The sequence below is a fragment of the Thermobia domestica genome, chromosome 18 (genome assembly GCF_964235325.1).
Source record: "Thermobia domestica chromosome 18, izTheDome1.hap1.1, whole genome shotgun sequence".
Classification (NCBI taxonomy): Eukaryota; Metazoa; Arthropoda; class Insecta; order Zygentoma; family Lepismatidae; genus Thermobia; species Thermobia domestica.
In genome coordinates, this window is record NC_137471.1 from 157871828 (window position 1) to 157898858 (window position 27031).

A 27031-nucleotide genomic window follows, 5' to 3' on the forward strand; every position below is an offset into this window, starting at 1 on the left:
AATACCCGGTAAATACCGAAATTTTATTTACCTACCCAAAAAATGGGTATTTATTACAAACTTCAAGATTACATAATAAGAAGACATAGTGGACTCAAAAATAGCAGAATAAAATCTTCCAGATACAGATGTGGTTAAACAAAGATGCAAACCTGCAACACTGGAAACTCATAATATATATCTGGTAAAATTGCTTCGAACCATTCCTTTTCTAATTAAGTTCAGTACTGGTACTGATTTGAGACTTAAGAGTAGACGTGCCTCTTATCTTAGTTCAATTTCCTAAGTTTTCTTTTATTCAGGGAGAAAAAAACTTAAAATGGGTAGAAAGGAAAGTAATGTTGCGCATATGATGTACGAAATGATATATCAGTAAATTGCAAGTAATGTGATGGAAACTATAAGCACGCATACGTAAATGAAATGTCAGATCATGTGTATAAATATTTTAAGTATCCTGAAGGTCTAAAGAAAACAATTTTAAAAGGTTTACAAGGGAGAAATTTGTGTCATTGGGACAAAACAAGTGAATGAAAGTGTATAACCTACGTCAAGTTGTAGTAACAATAAAAGCATTGATGACTCTTTACTGACAAGGGCGTCTTATAAAACTTTGATGCTGTTTCATATATGAAGATTCCTCCATCAATGTAAAAAGTTCAACTAGTAGCATTATCACTTTTATGGATACAATGACAGTTGATGAAAAGGTAAGTAGCCTATATATGCATACCGTAACACATGTAATTTAATGAGTTAATGAGCTCACACACACATCACATATCACGTTACGTTTTGGGTTGAGAGATAAGGGAGTAGTTTGCTGGCTTGCTGTGTCTATAAGTTGTCTCAAAGTTCAGATAAAAATTGCAAATAGCAAAGGATAGTTAACTACTTATGTAATAAATTCAACAATTAATTTTTTATATATGGCATTGCATTTACCCTAGCCCAGCGCAAGTATTTCTATTAATGTACACGTAATTTTATTTCATATATTTCAAGGACTTGCCATATGACCTTGTAAAAGAGTCAAAAAACGATGGCTGAAAAGGGGTTGGTAAAAGAATTTACAAGTATTTTCAAATAGCTTATATTTTGCAAAATAATGGCCACATGGTCAAACAAGTTGAAATTTTTAGGGACAATTTGATGCCAAGTTTAATGAAATGCAAAGACAACAAGGTTGCAAGTATCTAAATCTTCGATGTGGCGGTTGGAGTAATGTTCGTAATGAGGGAATACTCAACTTTAATATTACAAACCCCCATTCAATATTTGTTCAGTTTATCAACACGGAAGGTAACCGTAACACTGCTGAGTGCATTAGAGATAAGTATTTGATGTCATTGAAAAATACGACCCAAGCAAAGTTCTTTGTTCTCATTTGTGATGATGCAGCAAATATGCAGAAGGATTTTTCTCTTGTCAAACAAAAGTATTTCCATTTGCAAACATAGTCACGTAAAACACACACGTTTAACCTTGTCTGCAGTGATATTTTGTAGTTTTCTTCAATTTCCTCACTTATGGCAAATGTTGTAGTCGTTATTGAAATGGTTAAAATACTCAAGTACTGAATGCCTTTTCATGCAATTGACAATGAAAAGAACATTCACACTTCTCTTACTCTTCCATGTAAAACCCGCTGAGGAAGCTATTTACAATCTTTTGAAAGTCTGAAAGTTACAAAATCACTTTACATAATCTAGCTGTTCATGAAAACACTGCAAGATATACAGCATTTATTAAAGACTACAAAGCAAGGTTATTTGAAGATGAGGTTTTCTGGGTGACAGTTGAAAAAGCTAATATATGTTCTTAAGCCAAAAGTCTCATGGATAAATATATTAGAATCTGATGAATGTAACATACACCGAGTTGTTCCTGCTGTCAAAGAAATCGAAGAACAACTAAGAACAACTGTACCTGAATTCCCATTGTCCAAAGTAGAAGAAACACATATTCTTAATAATTTCGAAAGCAGAAAAGTTACAGCACTTCAGCCGATTCACTATACCAGAACCATCCATTAATCACAGGGGTTTGACTTGACTCCAGAACAAGATCTCGATGGATTGGAGTTCATACACAAGGTTGCAGAGAACATGAAAGTAGATCTTGTAAATGTTATGAAGGATTTCGCACATTACAAGGTAAAGAAAAGTTTGTGGGGCAAGAAGTTCATTTGGACAAGTTTTGGTGAAATAAACCAAGTAATTTGGTGGCAAGGTTTGTGTGGAAGTACCCATTATCTGAAGTCGCACAGCGGATATTAACATCATTGGTATTACCAGACATCACAGAATGATCCTTCAGTAATTTCTCAAAAATTCACACTAAGTCAAGGAATAGACTGACTGCTTTCAGAGCCGGAAAAATTACATGTATAGCTTATAACTGGAAGTTGCATCACCGGGAACAGAAGCCAAAAGTATCAACACAGCGTAAAGAGACTGAGAAGACTGTTGAGTCAGAGCAGCAGGAAGACTTAGAAAATAAGTTATCGGAAGATACAAGTTCATTACATTTGGAATGCATCATGATACCAAGAAAAAGGAGAACCCATGAAGAAGACAGTGAAAATGACAGTTCTTATATGTGCGAGATAAATGGAGACATTACCAGCGATGATTCCATATATTCATTTCATGTATCCGATGAATACGATGAGTAATCTTGGTAGAAATGCCATCTCATAACGAGATAACGTTTTGCCCTTATGTGTATAGAATATTTCGAGAACGTTACTAAGCCCTGAATGTTCTCTAATTTTTTTGTACTTTTATTCGCTTGATACTGTCAATTGAGGTGTTTGAAACCAGAGAAAACTAACTGAATTTTGCCCAATTCTAAATTAAAGCATGGAATAATTTGAATTACGCGTATGAATCTGATGCCACGCAATCATAAACTAATTAAAGAAACTGACGTAACCGTCATGTGAAGCATTTTATCTATTTTGTTCCCAAGAATGCTAGTTTCCCGCAAAACATAAAAATGCACTTACTTCATTCTGGCTTCAGACAACTCATTTTTTATTATATTGTGATGCCTAGCGAGCAAGTGTAGGGAAGTGTGAAAGTCTTCGTATATACTCCTACTCTTGCTATGTTCAATTTGTAGTTAAATCATGTATGATATAACAGAAAATATATTTCAAGTCATGTCAGTTGTAATGGCTTGTCGCCCATAGTCACTTGCAGAATGTAAATTAAAAGAAAAGAATTTATCAGCGTTCCATGTACTTGCTTAGTTTCTTTATTTGCAGAAAAAAATTGATGTAGTCTTTATCAGAGTGATCCGTTGATTAAACTGTGCTCTCTGGAAAAATATCAAAATAGGAATGACCACATAACTCATTTCTATTAAATACGCGCCTTTGGCATGGGAGGCCCGGGTTCGATTCCCGGCGGGAGTTCATGTGGTTCGGATTCCACGTTAATCAGTAGGTCCACGTCTCATATAGCCTCGCTGCTGAACGGGACGTTAAACTCAAAATCAACTCAACTCATTTCTATTAATGAAAATAATAAATTTAATGCCTTTTGACAATTGTTCTAGCTTCTACTGGATCTAATGTTACCTTTTCATTATTTTTATGTACTGCTCAAGAAGATCTGTATCACATACATGATTGAAAGGAAAAAAACCCTTATATTTACCCAATTTGGGTAAATACCTGGGTATTTACCCAAGGTAAATACCCAAAAAATATTTACCGGTAAAAATCCCATCACTACATGTGTCTAGCCAAATCTGAACGTAGAGTAAATGCCTTACCACACTCTTTGCACGTGTGAGGTTTTTCTCCTGTGTAGATAAACATGTGTCTAGCCAAATCTGAACGTAGAGTAAATGCCTTACCACACTCTTTGCACGTGTGAGGTTTTTCTCCTTCGTGTATTAACATGTGTCTAGCCAAATGTGAACTTTGAGTAAATGCCTTACCACACTCTTGGCACAACTGAGGTTTTTCTCCTGTGTGGATTAACATATGTGTAGCCAAATTAGAACGATGAGTAAATGCCTTGCAACGCTCTTGGCACGTGTGAGTTTTTTCTCCTGTGTGGATAAACATGTGTTCAGCAAACTTTGAACGTTCAGTAAATGCATTACCACACTCTTTGCACGTGTGAGGTTTTCTCCTTTCTGGATTAACATGTGTGTAGCCAAATTTGAACGAGGATAAAATGCCTTACCGCACTCATGGCATAAGTAAGGTTTTTCTCCTGTGTGGATTAACATGTGTCTAGCAAAAGTCGAACGATGATTAAATGCCGTACCACACTCTTGGCATAAGTGAGGTTTTTCTCCTAAGTGGATTAACATGTGTGTAGCCAAAGTCGAACGATGAGTATATGCCTTGACACTCTTTGCACGTGTGAGGTTTTTCTTCTGTGTGGATAAACATGTGTCTAGCCAAATCTGAACGTAGAGTAAATGCCTTACCACACTCTTTGCACGTGTGAGGTTTTTCTCCTGTGTGGATAAACATGTGTCTAGCCAAATCTGAACGTAGAGTAAATGCCTTACCACACTCTTTGCACGTGTGAGGTCTTTCTCCTTCGTGTATTAACATGTGTCTAGCCAAATGTGAACTTTGAGTAAATGCCTTACCACACTCTTGTCACGTGTGAGGTTTTTCCGCTCTGTGGATTAACATGTGTGTAGCCAAATTTGAACGACGATAAAATGTCTTACCACACTCATGGCATAAGTAAGGTTTTTCTCCTGTGTGGATTAACATGTGTATAGCCAAAGTCGAACGATGAGTAAATGCCTTACCACACTCTTGGCACGTGTGCGGTTTTCCTCCTGTATGAATCACCATGTGCGTAGCCAAACTTGAACATACTCTAAATTCCTTTCCACATACTCCACATATGTGAGATTTTTCACCTGAATGCACTAACTCACAACTTGACATAGTTGAACTTTGACTAGAGCGTTTATCATTAGTTTGGGACGTATGACGCTTTTCACTTTCACGTGTCACCATATTTTTTGTCAAACGTGATCGATGAAATCCTTTGCCAAACTGCGTCGAAGTATCAGATTCTTCACAAGAATGAGAAATGGATTTATTTAATGTAGTAAACGTATTCCCTTCTCCGTGGAAAGCAAAGATGTTATCGCGCCTGTAACAAAGTCAACAAACAATGAAATGTAAATGGAGATAATGATTAAGTAGCAAGAAAACATGTAATCATTCGCTATATTACATGTTTTATTACATTAAATATTGTAGAAATATGAAATGGAGTACCATATCACTATTGTCTCAAAATAAGTTGCTGTAGTTTGTTTCACTATATCAAATTAAACTATGATTTATATCGTGGCGGACATAAGCCTATGACCAGGTATTGTCGGCTGTCTTGACACAAATGCACAGTATGAGAATTAAATCTGTCTTATCTGTAGATTCGTGTGGAGAAAAAAGCAACTTGCGATCCAAAGGTTTAAGAACAACTCAACGTATTAATAGAAACTGTACCGAAGGTAATTCACTTCTATCATCATAAGAGGAACACGAAAGACGTTTTGAAACCATTTAAAAAATTACATTTAACTTTCCAAGCTGAGGCATAAAAACTTAGTGTAACAAGACTAAAGACGAATCATTTACAGCGTTGTGATCGTGGTTCAGTGGTCTAGGGGCTTGACCAGTAATCTCGAGGATCTTCGATCAAATACACGTCAAGCATTTTTTTTTTTTTTTACTTTAGGAATTTTGATGGAAATAGATCGGCGATAACACACGCTTCATTACATTCAAATATTTGAATACTCGTTTGTTTCAGCACTTGAACTATCAAAATTTCAGGAGTAATACTCATAATAATAACAATTATCTCGATGAATATTTAAAAACTAAAAACTTATTATCGCTCAGGTCGTACCATTACAAGCAGAAACGTGATATTAGGCAAATAAAATATTTCGGTTTTGTGTAATGTTGCCCATGAAAAGACAAATTTCTCATCTCGATTCTAAAACAAACCAAACAAAATTGGGATGAAACATTTTAATTCGAGACAGGACAAGTTTAACTTACACTATAGTCATGCTTTTGAGATGAGAATCGAGACGAGACCAAAACTATCGTAAACATTTCTCATCTTATCTAGATTCTAGAAATAGTGTATGCCACTCTTTAAGCAAAAATTGCTCTGTAAACTGAATCTTATACATCATTTTGATAAGATTTCAGAGCTCACTGAATTATGATCTGTGTATATATTTTTGTAGCAAAGTTTTTTAATTAAATCTGCAAACTTCACAAGTAAGTTTATTACAAGCTTTAGTTTTCAATTATATTCAGTTCTTTTTTTTACAGTTTTTTTCCTGAATACGTACAGTAGAATATATTCTACACGAAATATTAGCGGAAATCTTTCGTTTAAATTTGAGTAGCTGTAGAGGTGTCTCATGATGGTACGGAACCCCTTTGACATCTTCTGTAGCTTAGCCAGCATAACCATTACTTAAAAACAACTGTAATTACGGCTCTTGTGAGTTCAGAATCCCTACTTTCTACACCAAAATTACCTCAAACTTTCCGTTATAACATTTAATTTTCCTTTATAACATTTGGCTACTTGTAGGGAAACTTTCCGTTATAACATGTAGCTAGTTGTAGGAACGTATCGAGAGGGTATGTGCTGTTGGCCCTGACACTTCTCTCCAATCCCGACTATTTTGTAACTTATGGCTTACGCTACGGGTTATTTTACAGGCTTGAATACAATGTGTCCTCATACGGAATTTGTTACCTATACTATTATTATTATTATTATTATTATTATTACTGAATATTTGAGACCTCAATATTACGTCACACTGCCTTAGCAAAGCTGGGATAAATGCAATAAACAAGTGACAAATCTTGGGAAAAAGACGAAAATCAATGTGAAGGTTACGATTATATTTACAAGAACCTAACAACTACCAAAAAACACGATTTCAACCACATGGCGACCGTTTCCCGGATTAAATTATAGTAATCTTCCTACAACTGCTTTTACAATACCATTAGTTATACAGATAACATGTTGAGTTTGGATCTGATTAACCTAGTGTCGACAGTCAATTTCTATCAGATCCTCGGCGAACACTATTAATTAAAAATAAAGCAGAGTGATAGATAAAAACAAGAACTGAGTAATGTAGATTTTTCATGTAAGTTAAGTAAATATGTTTTGACCTTTAGAGCAACAGAGAGATTAATGTAGCTCATAAATTTTTTTCTTGTTGATTTTTAATTCTATGTAGATGTGAGTGGATAGCAAACAGCTGATTGAGTATGCACACATTCATACATCTTTTACACTATGCACTTTCATGTGCATTTATGAATAAATGTAAATGTTTTAATACCAATACACAATAACACACTGAGCAAGGCTATGTGATAATGTGTAAAAAGAAAACAGAATCACTGACAGTTTCAACACAATAACTGTGCAAACAAACAGAGAACATATAGAGAATGTTTCGGAAAGCAGGAATTAGGGCGTACAGGAAAAGAGGAAGCTGAATAATTGAACTAGTAAGAAGAAAAAAGAGAAAAGCAATAGCGAACAAAGATCAAGGGGGAGTAATATATAGAGTAGGATGCGAGGAGTGTAACAAAATATTCATAGGAGAAACAAAAAAAAATGCAAAAAAAAGATTAAGCAGCACCAGGATGTTGTAAAACTGAAAATGGACAACAATGCGATATACAAGCATCAGAAAGAATCAAACCACAGGATAGGGTGGGAAGGAGGAGAGGTCATAGAAGTAGAGAACATGACTTTGGTGAGAAAATTGAAGGAAGCCAGAGAGATTATGAAAGCAGAACGCAAGGTGATGAACTGGAATGCAAGATTCTCGATAAATAAGGAGTGAGAGAAGATTCTGCTTAAAGAAGAAGGAATAAAAAGGAAGAAGAAAGAAAGAGGAACAAAATAACAAGGATAATAAGGATAATTAGAGGACAGGACACATCCAGCGGAAAAAAGTAAACCTTTAATTGGACACGTGTGCAGCTAAAAAGTGCAAGTGAAAACCAGACAAGCGTTATTTTTGAAAGAAGGGGCGGAACCTAATTAAAATTGATCTCCGGACAGTATATATAAGTGATGACCAACTCCCAGCAACCAGAAGGAGTGGAAGTCTGATGAAGTCACAGTTATTGTGTAGAAACTGTCACGTGATACTGTTTTTCAAATATTATCACATGGCCTTGCTGAATGTGTTATTGTGCATTAGTACAAAATGAAATCAAAGGCTGATAGAATAGTTATAAAAAATATTTTATATATGGTACTAGTTTATATCTGTGTTAATTTTATATTGAACCACTTCGCAAAATGAAACCTGAGTTGTGAAAAGAAGGATTGGTTGTTAATGGTCGTAATATCAAAATTCTTAGTGTTTCATGTTTTAAGTGCATGTTTCTTATTTTCGTATTAAACTCAGACATTTATAATTTTGTACTTTGAATTAGTTGCCCGTATCTCATATCAATATGGAGGCTAGTGTTTTAGAACAATTTCAAGCAATGTTGACAGAAGAATTAGAGAAAAATTACAAACCATTGCTCAAAAATGGTAATGAATATTGGATGCCTAGGACAAAAAATACATGAATCAGTAGGTGAACTTCAAAAGCTTGTAACAGAAACGATTTGGGAGCGTAGGAAAGAGGGAATTGAATGCCAAAGCAGACAGCTTAGGTATTAATATCAAAGTAGCCAATAACTCCTTAACTGAAGTACTCTCTGAATTAGTTAACGCGGCCAACCATGTTGATTCAGTAACTGCTGAGTTTAAAAAAAGTGTAGCGGAGTGAAAGAAAGGTCTCACTGTGTTCTATGAATACATGCGAACGGCACAGATTGAGTGTAGGCAAACCAACAAAATAAAAGAGTGCAAGGCGGAAAAGAAACTGTCTTGAATTCGAGCTAACCCAAGTTGTGAAAGATATGTGCCAAATAAACCAGAAAGTCGATTACAGTCAGGAAAAGGAAATATGCAGTGTAGAGATAGCAAAAAAGAAGAATCGTTACGCGTACCTTTAAAAAATTGTTTCTAATGAAATTGTTTTGTCGGCAAGGGATACCGATGTTTCACACATGATAAGCGGTAGCGTTCAGGTTGCGCGTATCCGCCCTCTCGAGAAAGCCAGGGAAGGCTTGAGAGTTCAATTGATGATTGTGTGTGATAACGAAGTTACAGTTTTGTCGGTTTTGTGTCGCAGGCAAATGGTTTTGCGCGAATTAACAAATTCAAATTTGCCTTTGTAACAGTGTATGTCTAACGTAAGTTGCATTTTAGTGCTGCAAATCCATTCCGACTTTATCAGCTTTGAGTATTGTAGAAAGAAACGACTTCAAATTCACAATAGGCCCGCCAAGCGAATTCTGTTTTACGTAGTGAAGGTCTAGTACATAATATATCGGTCGGAAATGTTTACCGTAAACAAGCGTAACACTTCCAATAAAGCACACGCAGTCGAAAGTATATTTCCGTTATAGAACCGAAATGTAACACCAAAGTTAAGAAGAAAAATAAGATGGCCAATGATACCCAGTTGAGTTTTCTTAATACATTATTAACGTAAACTCGATTTCGAGGAGCATAATCAGTAGAATTAAAATGAACAGACGTGACAATTTCAGTACATCAGATGCAACATTTATTAATTTTAAGTTGCCGAAATGTTTGAATTTTCAAGCTAGTACTTCACTATTGCGAAATTGTAAAAAGCGAAAATTTAAGTGTAGTGCTACACAAAATGTAGACATGTTGATTGCTCATGATAAGAACAATGTGCGTCGACCTCCACGTACAGCGTATTCTCAGCACGCACAACCACACATTAGACGTGCAGAAGGAAGTAAGTTGAGAATAAAAGGAAAGTGCTTTGGTAAGCGTAATTCGGAACGCACTAAACTCGGTCAAAGACGAACTACATGCAAATTAAAGTCGAGCTGTAGGAGGGTTATTTCGAGTCAAACATGCGGAAGAAGTATACATCGACTCCGAAGAGCACTAAAAAGCTTAAGCGAAAACACGTACGAACATTGTATAGTAAACTACATGGCAAAATATACTAATAGTAAGCGCAAATCTAAAAAGAAATTTATGGCAAGTATCGCAATGCAGCGTAAATCCAAACGTCGCAAAGGAAGGCGTGTCATTAAGTGGAAGTTTAGTAAATACGCTGTAAAAAGGAGAAAAGTTCCGAAATTCAACAAACTAACTGGAAAAGTACACGTAACCGTGCTAAATTACAGCTTACAAGCGTAACCGGCACAGATGGAAAATTTAAATCTTAGCACAAAAAAGCGTGAACTTCACCCCAACTCAGGTTAAACTCCGGAAGAGATGAGAAATCAGAAATACCGAATTTGAACTTATAAACTTTTAGATTATGAAAAAAGGATTACTGTCTATTTATTTGATTATTTCCCCGAATTTCGAAGGTTACTTTTCAGAATCAAAGTGCCATTGACGCACCAGTCCAAGAAACCAACAATATCGCCTTATAATCAGGTACGTTTACTTAGATGTCATATTTTGTGGTTTCCTTACAGCATTTGGAGATGAAAGATGAATGTGGAAAGGAGAGGAAAGACAGCATTGAAAATTTTAAACAGATAATTGATTTAGAACGCGATTTCGGACTTTGAAATTGTAATAATACCGCACCACTTTTGAAAAGTATGGCTATCCCGTTTTGGATGCGGACTTTCAGTATCGAATTATTATTAGGATGTTTAAGTTTTGTATTTTTTTTTCAGGTCTTTCCAGTTTTGGGAACCATACTTCATAATAAAATTTTATTATCAAATTTTGCTTGAGTTTTTAATCATTCTCCTTTATGTTTATATTAACATTAACTCTCCCCATACAATCAAGCATTTAGAGACATGTTAGGCAATTAGATATAATTACGAACATAATTAGAGAAGTACTAGTAATAACTACAATTAATCATAAAGTTAAAATTTGGGTAATTAAAAAAATGTGCTCTTCAGATAGTGAAGTTTTTCATCTGATTGTGATTGTATAATGTGAAAATATGCGAAATTTGTAACGTAAGATCAAGTCGCCGTCAAAATACTGTAAGTTAAACACAATTTAGTATAATATTGAAAGTAATTGACAATAACCTTCAATTTGATAAAGTTGCTCGTTGATTTGTTCGTCGTTCGATATATATATGCAGTCTACTATGGAAAGTCAATGTGCATTCAATGTGACTAATGATAACAGAAGTTAATTGACTTCAGAGAAAGCGATATTATAAGTTAAGAAGAGTTGAAGGTTAAAATATAGTTCATCCCCTAGGAACATCTTTACTTTCGTTATAAAATTAAAGTGATGAAACCAGTCCGACGCCTGATTGGGTCCCAGTTAATGTGCAGATTCGGAATTTACTAAAATTTCAAAATTTTGTTCTAATGTTTAATGTTTGGCATAATTGGAGAAAAGTATAATAGTAATAAAATTGATGTTCGGATTTTAGATTTTGATATAATAATTAGTTTTGATTTGGATTTATAGAAAATAATTAGAGTTTTGATTTGCATTTAGAGAAAGTAAATTAAATGTTATTCTTTTTGATATTTGAAAATAACTCTTCTTTGAAGTATTCTTGTGCCGGGAATCATAAACCGATCTCGAGGAAAAGGAAAAGGGAAGCACGTTTACGATTCCACGTTACCCTTTACTACGATAAACACCGGATACTATGATGTATCGATAGTACGGAGTGCCTACGTCAGTTACGCAGTATACGGTAAAACTAAGGTTTATGTTATGAGAACATATTAAGATTGCTATGTACCAGTAGGCCCTGAACAACAATAATGTTTAATGAACAAGTTAATATTACTGTTATCTTGTGTTTCACTATTGTGACAAATTCTCTCGGATGTGACTTTATTCTCGATAAAGATAAGTGCAATTGCTAGTAAGCCACACATAAGTATTAGCTAGCGCTCTTTAAAAGGTTACATTTGCAAACCTACCAATTTTGTAGGTACGAGCGGGCCTGAAGTAATACTAATGATTAAAAAATTGATGAAATGAAATGTGAGGCTGTAGCATTAAATCTCCTCCCAGGGTGTATTTCTTGTCGTCCTTTTCATTATATTTATTTTCTTAAAATGCCTCCTCAAGGCCTGAAAGTTTACAGCCCAATTGGGGTTAGGAAATTAACCCTGATTTGTCATGACTTGAATACCGAAGGCATGCAACTAGGGTGGTATGTAAGGTCTTGGGGTAGAAGAGATTCATTCGAATCGTCAGGGACTCTGCAAGTTTCAACTGTAAGAGATTGTCCGCACCGTTGGTTTTAGGATCCAATTCATTAATCTGTATTTTTAATGAATGACTTACAACCTGTGTTGTCAAATAATTACGCACAGAATGGCGCTCCGTAGGGCTTAACCGCCGTTTTACTAATTTATTTGTATTAAAATGTTCAAACGGTTATTAGTTACGTTGTACAATGCAAGTTACAATGTATAATATAACGAAACTGACTTAACATTGACGGAAATTCTTTTAAAATTTGGCGGTCCTTACAGTGACTGTTTTTCACGCCACTACAACAACAAAGCCTCCCTGTAATTGGAACTGATGCTGAACCCAACATTAACACCATAATAAAGTTACATGTTCTATCGTAGGGGGTAGTTAAACTTCGTGTATACAGTTCATGGTTTTACCGACGGAGGACTGTGAAACTCTCTTCATATTTTGTGCGAAGTAATGCCCGATGTGCAAAGTAACCCCTTGTCAAGGTAGCTAGTAACCACTGTAAGCGAAATGAAGTATCAAAATTTAGTGTGGCAAATCATAACACGGAACTATGAAAATGTTTGGGAATGAAGGGATCCATATAATTAAGAAGTTACGTCCCTAATGTATTGTGTTACTTTGGAACACAAATATACAAGCAAAGAAAGCATTTCAGCATGTTACCTATAAAATACTTAGGAATGTATTATCTGTCAGGAAAGTAAATGTACACCTGTTTTTCGAGTCTGGCATTCCTGCTCTCCATCCGTGGAGAGTATGAGAATTAAATCAATCAAATGTTTACTTAGGGGCAAAAAGAAAAGTTTAATCTGAATAAGACATTGCAGAGGGACACAAGCTGTGAATACGAATAGTGCATAGTTAAAATAAATAACGGCACCGAAAGAGAAAGCCAGAAACAGCTGTTAAACTTAGGAAAAAGAGTAAAATTTGTTGAAGTGGGAACATAAAAAAAAGAAACACAACAAATACGCCGAAAACTAAGTGCTCACCATGCCATGATGTTAGTGTAGTGGTTAAGGTGCTGGCTTACAAATGCAAAGGTCGCCAGTTCGAATCTTCGATGAGGACATTTTTAAAAATGTTTTGTTTATAATACATGCAGCTCATGAGAGATGGTAAAAGAGGTCGTATTTAGTCTTTCGTAGCAATTATTATTGGTAAGGTTTAGTACTGATAATACTTTTGTCTGTGCGTATTGCTTTTATTCATTTCTTCATTTCAAAAGAGAAAAACATCCGAACAAATGTCACCAAAATTCCTCATATTTTGAATGTAAACGCCATTTGCAATTAGTAAAGAATAAAAATTGAACGTTCCGATGTAGCTGCAAAAAGTAAAAAGAAAAACATGGAAGTAGACCATACTCATGGTTATTAAAAATACAATTTCTACATGCCTTACACCTCCCGACCACGCTTCTACGTTAGCAAGTAAGAGGTTTGTGTTTAGGTTAGGCTGGTCAATACGTTTTGCAAAGGGGCCCGGTTTAGCTCTAACGCACCACAGGTGCGAGAAGGGAGCAAAACACTTTTTCTCTCTCCCTCTGTGTGTCTGTTTATCTATCTATCTGTATATATATAACACTATTTGTGAATGCCATAACCACCCTAATTTTCAGCGGATTGAGATGAAACTTGGCACAAACATTAATTGTTGAAATATCTTCAGTTCGTTAACCAGAATAATCAGACGAAAGTGTTCAAAATGGCGCTCCTTTAAACTCTTAAAACTTCCAAGGGAACCAAATTTCGCCCATAAATGGGTATTCAGAAAGTTTGAATAACTTTCCCTCTTTTACTGAAATATTTGTGTGCAGAGACTTATTGAAATATTGGACCCGATAAATCGCATAAAGAATGTTCACGCCCTTTTCGCTACGGTCAGGCTTTTTTTTTTTTTTTTTTGCAAGAGGGGGTTATTTTCGTATCGGAACAAGATGATTGTTAGTGATGATATGAAATTACACATTGAAATTGAAGCGTGTTATTTGAAAGAATAATATAATAAATGTGCTTTCCTCTAACACAGAGAACTGTAAATCATGTAATTCGAGTTCGGGAGCCTGAATGGCGAGGAGTGTTATTTGATTTGCTTTTTAGTAACACATTGCATTGCAAATAAAGGTAGGCAACATTAGTGGTAAGTAAAGCAATAATAATAATAATAATAATAATAATAATAATAATAATAATAATAATAATAATAATAATAATAATAGGTGTTGTTTGTGGCAAGGCAATATCTTCCAATTGTAACGCCATATCTCCCTTACAAACAAAATATTAGCAATTTATATCGAGAGAACGAGAAACTGTTGAGTGATGGGAGCAACGTTGGACAGTATGCACTCATAGTACTCAGAAAAGTAAGCGATTTCAATGAAAAATGAACGAAGAGTCATTGCCGTGGGTAGTCATGGAGCCAAGCAGAGCCCTCTTTAGGCAAAATGTCGATAACTTATATCGAGAGAACAGGAGGTGATAGTGAGATGGGACCAACGTTGGACACCGTGGACCCATAAGGCGAATCGAAAAAATTATGGGGGGGACGGGCACCAGCCAGCCTTACTTATTTCCACATAATAATATAAAATTATATTGTCGAAATACACACACGAGTTAGCTAGTAATATTTCATATTATTATTATTATTATTATTATTATTATTATTATTATTATTATTATTATTATTATTGTTACCGACAGCGTCTTTTCATTACGTGTGCATGTTTGACATGAAGCCAAAGAGAAGATCCATCATTCGTAGAAAGAATAAGAATAGCCAGTTACTTTAATTGTGAACGACGGCGAAAAATACGAAAAGAGTGACCTTAGCGAAAAGAAATAATACTTTCTCTCAATTGGATAAAAGATCAAGCCGAGATAGACTCGAACTCGCATGGACGGTGCGAACAGCCTGTTCATTGTCCACTTTTTTTTTTAAACTGACTCACCGAACGTGGTTCAGTAACTTACTTATTGCTAATTTCACTTGCTTCACTCGTTTAACTTGCTTTTTCTAATAACTTATAACGACATGAACACTAACACAGAAACATCGAGGACAGTTAAAAATCATAGATGCTCTCCCACCGGGAATCGAACCCGGGACACCATACACCAAAGGCGCACGTGCTAGCCACTAGACCAGCGGGCAGGGCACTGCTCACTCTCTGTGTCGTTAGGGATTACGACCACTGTATTGCAAGCTATCACTTCTGTGGGTTGTATACTATGATCACATGTTTCTTCTTTGCTGGAAGAGTTAAACCTACATTCTATGTAATACATGAGGTATTTAGACCTACATCATCTTCATATAATGTAATAAAAGGGCCATGCTGGGAATAAGAAAAAGAACATTCCTTGGAGAAAACGGAAACTATTGGCATTAGAAATATTTATCTACCAGGCATGCGCAGTAGTATATTTCAGAATAGTTACTGTTTAGTTCAGTAAACGAAGAAAGGGGTATAAAAAAGCAAATATGTCGAGTCAACGAGATCGACCAGAGTTGACAGAGGCGAAAGCAGATGTGTAGTAATACAACAACTTCGTTAAATTGATAATTGGTTCTTTATTCTGTAATAGATCGTATCACAACTTTACGGGAGAGCAGAGAAAGACTTACTAACGCTGTCATATAGTAAGCTTTAGTATCACGATCATACAGACACAAATGGATGTAACTTTGAGTACTACAACTTGGATTTAACGAAAGCCGTTTAGATTTTCAGTGGTTTGCATGGTTGTATAAGACACAAAAAGTTAAGACACAATACAATTCTTCATTCCTCAGCTTCCAGTAACTAGATACATGCAATTTCTGGATAGATACTGAAACTGCTGTCGGATTTTAATACATGACGCATTGCAGGATACAAAATGCTTTGCATTACTTGTTTGTTTGTAGACAGCTACTAGCTTAGTTTTCTGAAAGGTTGTGTATAAACTAGAGATAGCCAATTCCGGAATTATTACTTTCCGGACTCCCAAAGGTAAAACCGGACAAATTCCGGAATTCGGAAAATTCCGATTTTGGAATAATTCCGGAATTCGGAAAAATCCGGAATTTAGAAATTTCTGGTTTCGTTAACATTCCGGAAATCGGAAAAATCCGGATTTTTTCGAAATCCGGAGTTTTTCTCAATTCCGGAATTTTCTAAATTCCGGATTCTTCCCGAGTTCCGGAATTTTTCTGAATTATGGAGTTTAACTGAATTCCATAATTTTCCGAAATCCGGAAAATGAAAGTTCCGCTTCCAAAAAATGAATTTATTTTGGTTAATATGAATCGTGGTGGAAATGTCTTTGACCAGGTAATGGCGACTCCTTTGAAAGAAATAGAGTATGAGAATTCAATCTGTCATATTTGTAGTTTCGTGTGGAGAAAATATAAACTTGTGAACCAACGGTTTAAGGAAAACTCAAGTTATTAATGTAAACTTTTCGGACATCATAAAAGAAATACGAAAGACATTTTGAATCGAAAAAATATAACATACAAGTTTGCAAGCGGAGACAAAGAAACCTAACGTAACCAGACTAAAGACGAATCGTTTACCGCGTAGCGATCAAGGTCAAGCTGTTTTCCAGGGCGAGTTTCGCGTTGAGTCGAGTTTGATAATGGCTCGCTCGCTCGTTCAGCTCGTTTTAACTCTTTTTTTAAATAATGGCCTGATTAGACTGGAAAGCGAAAGACATGAGAAATGTAAGCACTAATGTGGAATAATTTTTAGTGCTGTTCACGACAGGGGTGCGTCTCGTCTCGTAATTTTAGTGCATCTCGTGGGGCAATTTTTGTGTATCTCGTCTCGTCTAAATAACGAGAAAACAAGGGTTTTTTTATTATTACGAGACAGCCTCAAATGTCGTAATCACCAATATAAGTATATACTGTTGTTCTTAAAATCAAGGCTGAGACCTGCACTGTCGAATTTTTGAGCCCAAGCAGAAGACCAACTCGGGTAGCTATATCAACCGGCTCGGCTCGTATAAACTGAGCGAACAGCTCGAGTCGGCTCGGTTGGGATGAGCCGATGACCCGAGCCGGCTCAGTTGGAACGAGCCATCGACTCAGCTCAATTGAGCCGATGGCTCGAGCTTTCTCGGTTGGGATAGGTCCCCTACTCGGCTCATGTGAACCGGTTCAAGCCAGCTAAGTTGAAATTAGTCCATCGGCACGTTTCGATTCAGCTCAACTAAGCCGATGGCTCAAATCGGCTCGGTTGGGTGAGCTGTTACTCGGCTCACTTCTTGGTTCGGTTTGATAGTGAATGAGCTGTAAGCCGAGCCGCTCGAGCCGTTGAGAAGCCTAAACCCGGTCCCAGCTGTTTTGAACATGTTTGGCTGAAGCCTATAACTTTTAACAATTTTTGGCTCGAGCCCGAAAACTTGCCCCTTCGGAACTCAAACCCAGAACGTGACCGATGTCCTTCCCTCCTGAAGACTTCTCGACGACCGAGATCGACAGTCAATTAGCTTTTACTATTCAGATACAAACCGTATATCTTTTAAAGATTATACACGGTGTTGATATAATAATAATAATAATAATAATAATAATAATAATAATAATAATAATAATAATAATAAAAGTTTTAAACTTGCCGTTGAAATTTGGCAAAACTTACTTAAAAGTAGATATTTCGGGGAAAGGGTTCCGTACCTTCAAGACAGAGGCGTAGGGAAGGGGGGCCAGAGGGGCCGCTCCCCCACAGAGGTCCGATAATGTACTTTGGTACTTTGATGTTTGTAATTTTTTATATATTTTTTGTTTATATATTTTTTGTTTGTAATTTTTCTATATGTGCCTATAACAGCACTTGCCCCCCCCCAAACACACATCCTGGCTACGCTACTGCTTCAAGACACACCTCTGCAACTACCAACATTTTAAACCAACGTTCCATTGAAGTTTCATGTAGAAAGTATTCTACTGTATGTTTTAAGGAAAATAACTATAATAAATATAACTGAATATCACGCAACAGTAAGGCATATAATAAACTAATTTTTAGGATATGCAGAGGTAAATATAAAAGATTTGCTACAAAATACCTACACAGAGCATAATTCAATGAGCTCTGAAATATAATGTAACGAAATAGCCTATGAGATTCAGTCTACAGAGCAATTGTTACTTAAAGAATGGACATACACTATTTCGAGAATCGAGACAAGAAGGGAAATGTTTACGATACTTTTCGTCTCGTCTCGATTCTCATCTCCAAAGAGAGACGAAAATTTTGAGTTAGCCTTGACCCGTCTCGAATGTAAAATGTTAATTCTCATGTTATTCTATTTGTTTTAGAAACGAGATGAGAAAGTCCTCTTCTCGTGAGCAACATTAAACCAAACCGAAATATTCTTTCCAAATGTCACGCTTCTGCTTGTAATGGTATGACCTGAGCGATAATTAGCTCCTAGCTTTTAATCTTCTACGAGATAATAATAATTATTATTAGTTTATTATTATTATTATTATTATTATTATTATTATTATTATTATTATTATTCCTGAAGATTTGATAGTTCAAATATTGAAACATCCGAGTATTCAAATATCTGAATATAATAAAACGTATGTTATCGCTGATCAATCGCAATCAAAAATCCTAAAGTAAAAAGTAAAAAGTAAAAAGTAAAAAGTAAAAAAAAAAATCACAATGTGCATTCGCACAAGCACCTTGACCACTCAACCGCGATCGCTATGCGGTAAAAGATTCGTTTTTAGTCTGCTTACATAAGGTTTCTTTGTCTCCGCTTGCAAACTTGTATGTTATATTTCTTCGATTCAGAATGTCTTTCGTATTTCCTTTATGAAGTCGGCAAAGTTTACATTAATAACTTGAGTTGTTCTTAAACCGCTGGTTCACAAGTTTATATTTTCTCCACACGAAACTACAAATATGACAGATTGAAATCTCATACAACCCATTTCTTTCAAAGCAGTCGCCATTACCTGGTCAAAGACGTATTTCCGCCACGATTCATATTAACCAAAATAAATTCATTTTTTGGAAGCGGAACTTTCACTTTCCGGATTTCGGAAAATTATAAAATTCAGTTAAACTCCGGAATTCAGAATAATTTCGGAACTCAGAAAGAACCCGGAATTAGAAAATTCCGGAATTGAGAAAAACTCCGGATTTCGAAAAAAATCGGATTTTTCCGAATTCCGGAATGTTAAACAAATCAGAAATTTTTAAATTCTGGATTTTTCCGAATTCCGGAATTATTCCAAAATCGGAATTTTCCGAATTCCGGAATTTGTCCGGTTTTACTTTCGGGAGTCCGAAAAGTAATAATTCCGGATAGTGATAGCTTGCAATACAGTGGTCGTAATCCCTAACGACACAGAGAGTGAGCAGTGCCCTGCCCGCTGGTCTAGTGGCTAGCACGTGCGCCTTTGGTGTATGGTGTCCCGGGTTCGATTCCCGGCGGGAGAGCATCTATGATTTTTAACTGTCCTCGATGTTTCTGTGTTCGTGTCCCTGTCGTTATAAGTTATTAGAAAAAGCAAGTTAAACGAGTGAAGCAAGTAAAATTAGCAATAAGTAAGTTACTGAAACACGTTCGGTGAGTCAGTAAAAAAAGGTGGACAATGAACTGACTGTTCGCGCCGTCCATGCGAGTTCGAATCTATCTCGGCTTGATATTTTATCCATTTGAGAGAAAGTATTATTTCTTTTCGCTAAGGTTGTCACACTCTTCGTATTTTTCGCCATCGTTCACAATTAAAGTAACTGGCTATTCTTATTCTTTCTACGAATGATGGATCTTCTCTTTGGCTTCATGTCAAACATGCACACGTAATGAAAAGACGCTGTCGATAATAATAATAATAACAATCATAATAATAATATGAAATATTACTAGCTAAGTCGTGCGTGTATTTCGACAATATAATTTTATATTATTATGTGGAAATAAGTAAGGCTGGCTGGTGCCCGCCCCTCCCCTAATTTTTTCGATACGCCTTATGGGTCCACGGTGTCCAACGTTGGTCCCATCTCACTATCACCTCCTGTTCTCTCGATATAAGTTATCGACATTTTGCCTAAAGAGGGCTCTGCTTGGCTCCATGACTACCCACGGCAATGACTCTTCGTTCATTTTTCATTGAAATCGCTTACTTTTCTGAGTACTATGAGTGCATACTGTCCAACGTTGCTCCCATCACTCAACAGTTTCTCGTTCTCTCGATATAAATTGCTAATATTTTGTTTGTAAGGGAGATATGACGTTACAATTGGAAGATATTGCCTTGCAACAAACAACACCTATTATTATTATTATTATTATTATTATTGCTTTACTTACCACTAATGTTGCCTACCTTTATTTGCAATGCAATGTGTTACTAAAAAGCAAATCAAATAACACTCCTCGCCATTCAGGCTCCCGAACTCGAATTACATGATTTACAGTTCTCTGTGTTAAAGAAAAGCACATTTATTATATTATTCTTTCAAATAACACGCTTCACTTTCAATGTGTAATTTCATATCATCACTAACAATCATCTTGTTCCGATACGAAAATAACCCCCTCTTGCAAAAAAAAAAAAAAAAAGCCTGACCGTAGCGAAAAGGGTGTGAACATTCTTTATGCGATTTATCGGGTCCAATATTTAAATAAGTCTCTGCACACAAATATTTCAGTAAAAGAGGGAAAGTTATTCAAACTTTCTGAATACCCATTTATGGGCGAAATTTGGTTCCCTTGGAAGTTTTAAGAGTTTAAAGGAGCGCCATTTTGAACACTTTCGTCTGATTATTCTGGTTAACGAACTGAAGATATTTCAACAATTAATGTTTGTGCCAAGTTTCATCTCAATCCGCTGAAAATTAGGGTGGTTATGGCATTCACAAATAGTGTTATATATATACAGATAGATAGATAAACAGACACACAGAGGGTGAGAGAAAAAGTGTTTTGCTCCCTTCTCGCACCTGTGGTGCGTCAGAGCTAAACCGGGCCCCTTTGCAAAACGTATTGACCAGCCTAACCTAAACACAAACCTCTTACTTGCTAACGTAGAAGCGTGGTCGGGAGGTGTAAGGCATGTAGAAATTGTATTTTTAATAACCATGAGTATGGTCTACTTCCATGTTTTTCTTTTTACTTTTTGCAGCTACATCGGAACGTTCAATTTTTATTCTTTACTAATTGCAAATGGCGTTTACATACAAAGATGAGGAATTTTGGTGGCATTTTTTCGGATATTTTTGTCTTTTGAAATGAAGAAATGAATAAAAGCAATACGCAAAGACAAAAAGTATTATCAGTACTAAACCTTACCAATAATAATTGCTACGAAAGACTAAATACGACCTCTTTTACCATCTCTCATGAGCTGCATGTATTATAAACAAAACATTTTTAAAAATGTCCTCATCGAAGATTCGAACTGGCGACCTTTGCATTTGTAAGCCAGCACCTTAACCACTACACCAAGATCATAGCATTGTGAACGTTCAGTTTTCGGCGTATTTTTTGTATTTATGTTTTATGTTCCCACTTCGACAATTTTTACTCTTTTTTTCTAAGTTTAACAGCTGTTTCTGGCTTTCTCTTTCGGTGTCGTTATTTATTTTAACTATGCACTATTCGTATTCACAGCTTGTGTCCCTCTGCAATGTCTTATTCAGAGTAAACTTTTCTTTTTGCCCCTCAGCAAACATTTGATTGATTTAATTCTCATACTCTCCACGGATGGAGAGCAGGAATGACAGACTCGAAAAACAGGTGTACATTTACTTTCCTGACAGATAATACAAGAACACATTCAAAACGTAAGACATGTAAGTCATCCTAAATACAGAATTTTGCGCTATCCATGTTTACCCACATTCTGCGTAATGCCCTAATCTGCATAGCAATCTTATTTTTACCGGTCATCTAGCACATGCTGATTAGCGTTGTTTTTACAATAATTCATATATTATGTACGTCTATCAAGCCCCTGAAGTGATCCCATATTGAAAAACGCAGGTCCATACCCTAAAAAAGATTCCTGGGAATGTAAAAAGTCGACTTCCTTGAAAAAATGAGCGCAGTTATGAAATGGACTGTTGTATGGACCTCTACAAATAACGAACATCCATTGTTGGTTAAAATATTCTTTATCTTGTATTTTACTTATGTCTTTCGAAGCCAGCCGGAAAAATCAAGCTAGACCCATTTGAGCTAAATCAAAATAAAATCACAAACGTCCATAGTTTATGTTCGAATATAATACATTACAGGTTTACATTTGTAAAATTTTAGGATTATTACCATTCTCATTATTTGGTATTTTACATAAGTCTCTTTATAAATAAAACAATATCGTCGAGCACCCATATTTTAAATATGTGAACAATTAGTGAGAAATGTGGAACCAATAATAAAGAAATGATTAATTTATGGGCCATTCCATCGTCACGGGCAGGACATTTACACGACATTTTTGATGCTTTAAAGTTGTATATTTCTAAAAGTACAACATAAATTCTGCTAATTGTATGATATATGAGCAGTACAGACTTAGGAGTATATGTAGCTGATGTTTTCAGTATTTTTTTCTGTTTAGAGTAAAAAATATTAATTCCTAAATGTCTGTCACGGGTGGGGACAAAAAAGAGAAGTGACTTTCGACACACCAAGTGAATGTTACAAAACTCTGTGAATTCTTAGCTCAAAATGTTTTTATTTAAACGTAAATGTATAAATGATGAAATTTTTAAACAAACTTCACATAATAGAAATTTGCCAAATATTTATTTAATGAATAAACTAAACTTTACTGTGTCACGGGCAGGACACATGGTTGTCACGGGCAGGACACCGTGTGAATCAACACACAACATCTCAATAAGAATGATTTCAAAAATTAAATAAAATGGAAAATAAGTTAATTTCTGCTGTTCTGTTATAGCATTTTACATAAATAATTATATTTACTTCAGTTGAGGCTCGCTTTTACCACATAAAAATAATAATATGCCGTACACTTATTTCTCACCACCTACACTTTAGGAAATGGTTTTATTTGCCCATTTACACCCACCTTGTAGGGAAATTCGTACAAAACACTGTGTAACAGTATATAAAATAGGTGCTTGTATCCAGTGCCCGTGCCGTGGAAAATCAGCGCCCGGGGCGAGAGTATACAACGCGTCGCGACGGCGCCCCCGTAAATATGAGTGAGATCGACAGACCAGCCTCAAAGCGTTACTATGGTTAGCGCGATGCGTAAGAAAATTTTCAAAAATAAACTCTGCTTTTCGTTGATTTTGAGCACTTTTTAATACTTGTTTTCCTTCCATTTTATATATATATATATATATATATATATAATATTATTTTTTCCTCCTGATTTTTGCGCCCCCTTACTTTGACGCCCGGGGCCGTAACCACGCTCGCCTTCCCCCCCGGGGCACAGCACTGCTGGTATCAAAGGTATTATTTGATCGAAATGCACGTAAGACACATCTTCAACAGTCTTGAAAATTTTACCGCAATCGCTTACGGTCTTCATACGAATTTCCTTGACTTCTTCGTCCTCTTCTACTGGGCTTTGTGCGATAGTTGCATGTCTATGTTTTCTTTTTCTGTCCACTAGAGAAAAATTCCATCAACAAAAATGTTTATTGTTATATATCTTCAACAGCTGGTCTAACACAAGCCTTGTTAACATGCACAAGCCTTGTAAGTCGTCCCTCAGGATACCTTCATGGCTTTTGGAGTCACCGTTTTCAGAATCTGAATAAAAGTCTGTTAGAAATTGAAAGATTTTATACGGATGAAACTCTAATTTAAAAGTTCGACGAACTGCCAAATTTTCACTTTCAAATTGCAGGAATAACTGTTTTGATTGGAGACATTCAATTGACAAGAGCATTTTCCCGTCTTTTATTCAAAATGTCTTTTTTTTTTTTTTTTTTTTTTCAATTTCTGCTGATGATAGTAGTAAAACAGATATATTTTGAAACGGAAAGTTTAAAGCTGCTACGAAATTAGCAGCACATTCTACAATTACTTTGTTTTGTTTCACAAAGTTCCATACTGACCGTTTTGTACGTACTTCAATCCCATCTACTGCTCCCTTCAAACGAACAGAAAGGTGACACTAATGATAATATTTATATGACATTTATTTTAAGTTAAAACATCATACTGACAGTAATACATAATCCTCTATTTAAGTAAATAATGTTCATGCTTAGAAAACTTTATTTTAGTACACATGGAATAATTTTCTATCGTGAATAACCAATGTACACAAACTATCCCACGAGTGGCATGCCCACTGTCACGGGCAGGACAAGTTTTCAAATTGAAATAAATCGAAATATATTGTTAGCATTAGTCCAAAATTTGGTAAATGTGAAGTACACGTGAAAATTGTTACTTCTACTAAGTACGAACCACATTCACAAATTTAGTAATTCAGTACAATAACTTTTGGTAGTTTTCTGTCACGGGCAGGACACTCAAGTTGACGTTTATATCTTTAATGATATTATAACCAATTTTTATCCTGTAAACACTATTTCAACTGCAGCTTGTAGCAAAAAGAAGCATCTTGAATAGCTCGAAGTTACTTCAGCCAAACATGCACAATATACCGTAAAATGTGGCCGATAACAAGAATAAAAATTTTCCTCCCAGCTGACATGTTACAAATTCACAACTCAGACTTAAAATTTTACGTGAATTCTAAGTATAAATAAGTTTTTCTTTGTGAAAAAGTAAATTTCGTTCTATTTACTTCATATATACGTAAAAATGCATTGATTTTAACAGTTTTCGAAAATTTGGGTTCAGGCTCACTTTCGCGTGGAATGGCCCTTATCAAGATATGAACTACATAAGAATTGTATGGATCGTATCAATCTTGTTATTATTTTTATTTGGTATACAGCTTGTCTATGTGTGCCATGTCATTTCCAAATTGTAGGCTACTAACTTACGTTCATGATGTCTCCCATACCTAAATATTTCTCGAGAAGTATTGCTTTTAACCAACAAAATTTCCGAAACCATGTAACCGTATTATCAATCTGAGCCAATTAGTTAATGAAAAATTGAACATTACCTTGCTGGCCGAACTGAATTTAAACTTTTCGTTGTTAATTGTTGGGAGTCATTAGAATACGACGCGCAAGTCTCCTGAACCACAATTTTTCCTAGCGTTTCTATATTACTTTCAAATGCAGGATCTTCTTCTAGTGCTAATTCTGGTTTTACCCTATCAACGTTTAGTTTCACATCCAAAGAGCACATAGCTTTATCCTTGTCCACTGATACATCTCCTTCCGTTGTAGATAATATTAACTCTTTGTTGTCATTCATTAGTTCGTATGTCCACCCTCTCCCTTCGAGCGGATCATCACTAGGTAAGTCATAAGCAATTTCTTCTTTGCACATCAATTCCGACTTAACAGACGCCTTACCAGCAATTGTGCAATGAAATATTATAAGAATTTCACACTGTTCTTATACTCCCCCTATATTTTACGCTGCCAGTATTAAAGAAATGATTTACAAGTACATTCACAAAAGCAACTTTATATTTCCAATCTTCTTCTTCTTCCTCTTATACTACTTCATCAACCACTACTCCTCTCTCGGCAATTGATTGTTAGTTTGTAGTAAGCATTACAAAATTTTTTGCATAGTATCATTATCACTGTATTGAACAAGAATATCGGCAATTTAGAAAGGTAATTAAACGTGTAAAATGTAAAGATTAGAATAGTTGAAAAATGATTAAAAAAAAAGTCACAAGATGTGTACAAAGTCATAAAACAGATAGAAAGTATTAAGTATGATAAAGCGAAAATACGTGAAAAAAGAAGTGTCGCAATCGGGAAAAAGTCAAGTTCAGTTCAGGTTCAGGTTCAGGTTCAGTTTCAAGGTATTTTCCTTCCTTCTCTTCGGAAGTTTGATTCCTGAAAAAAAGAAAAAAGGAGAAAGTAAGTACTGCCTTTTTTTCATTTAAAGTTTTCCATTTTCTTTTTCCACCAAAATTCAAGAATTTCTTTGTTTTTTTCTATTTCTTTCTCACTTAGTTCCCTTCCATTTACATTAAAGCCTAGCCTCCAAGCTAATTTAACCAAATTTCCTTCCTTTTTCATTTCATCGATCCATTTCCATTTTCCCTGATTTTTAGGGTTTCTTCACATTTTAACAATAAGTGTTCTAATGTTTCATCTTCTTTAAAACATAATTGACATTTTTCGTTCACTTCTTTAAATTTTTTCAATCTTACTCCTGTTTCAAGGCTCCCTGACCTCGCTTTGAATAGTAAAATGCTTCGCAAATCATTGTTCATATAATTTATTTTCTCATAACGCCTTTTATATGTGTATATTCCTTTCAAACTGCTCTTCTTGACATCTTCTTCATACCACTTTTCCTGCGCTTTCTCTTTAATTGTTTCTTCTGTGATATTTTGGAGAGAAGTATGGTACAATAGGAAAAGATCAGAATAAGGAGAGAATTTCGAACAGATAAAGAGGGCTGAAGGCCAAGTTCAACAGAACAAGAGGTAGAGAAAATTGAGGAGTGTAAAATGACTGGGAAAAAGTGTAGAAAAAGGAGGGAATGTATGAACGTGTAAAGGAAAGAAAAAGTGTGTAAGTTCAGTAAATATGTATAGAAAACCCCACACAACTCTCGTCATCACAGGACACACAAAGCACGATGCATTCG

General features: G+C 35.5%; 1 protein-coding gene across 1 annotated transcript; it reads right to left on the reverse strand.

The window, feature by feature from the left end:
• Positions 1 to 190: 190 nt before the first annotated feature.
• LOC145675862 (uncharacterized) lies at positions 191 to 26124 on the reverse strand. The gene is made up of 2 exons (XM_081746632.1): positions 25413 to 26124; positions 191 to 5141 (listed from the first exon to the last, which is right to left on the reverse strand). The coding sequence occupies exons 1-2, from the start codon at positions 25742 to 25744 to the stop codon at positions 4631 to 4633; spliced, it is 843 nt and encodes a 280-aa protein (XP_081602758.1). The 5' UTR covers positions 25745 to 26124; the 3' UTR covers positions 191 to 4630.
• Positions 26125 to 27031: the final 907 nt, after the last annotated feature.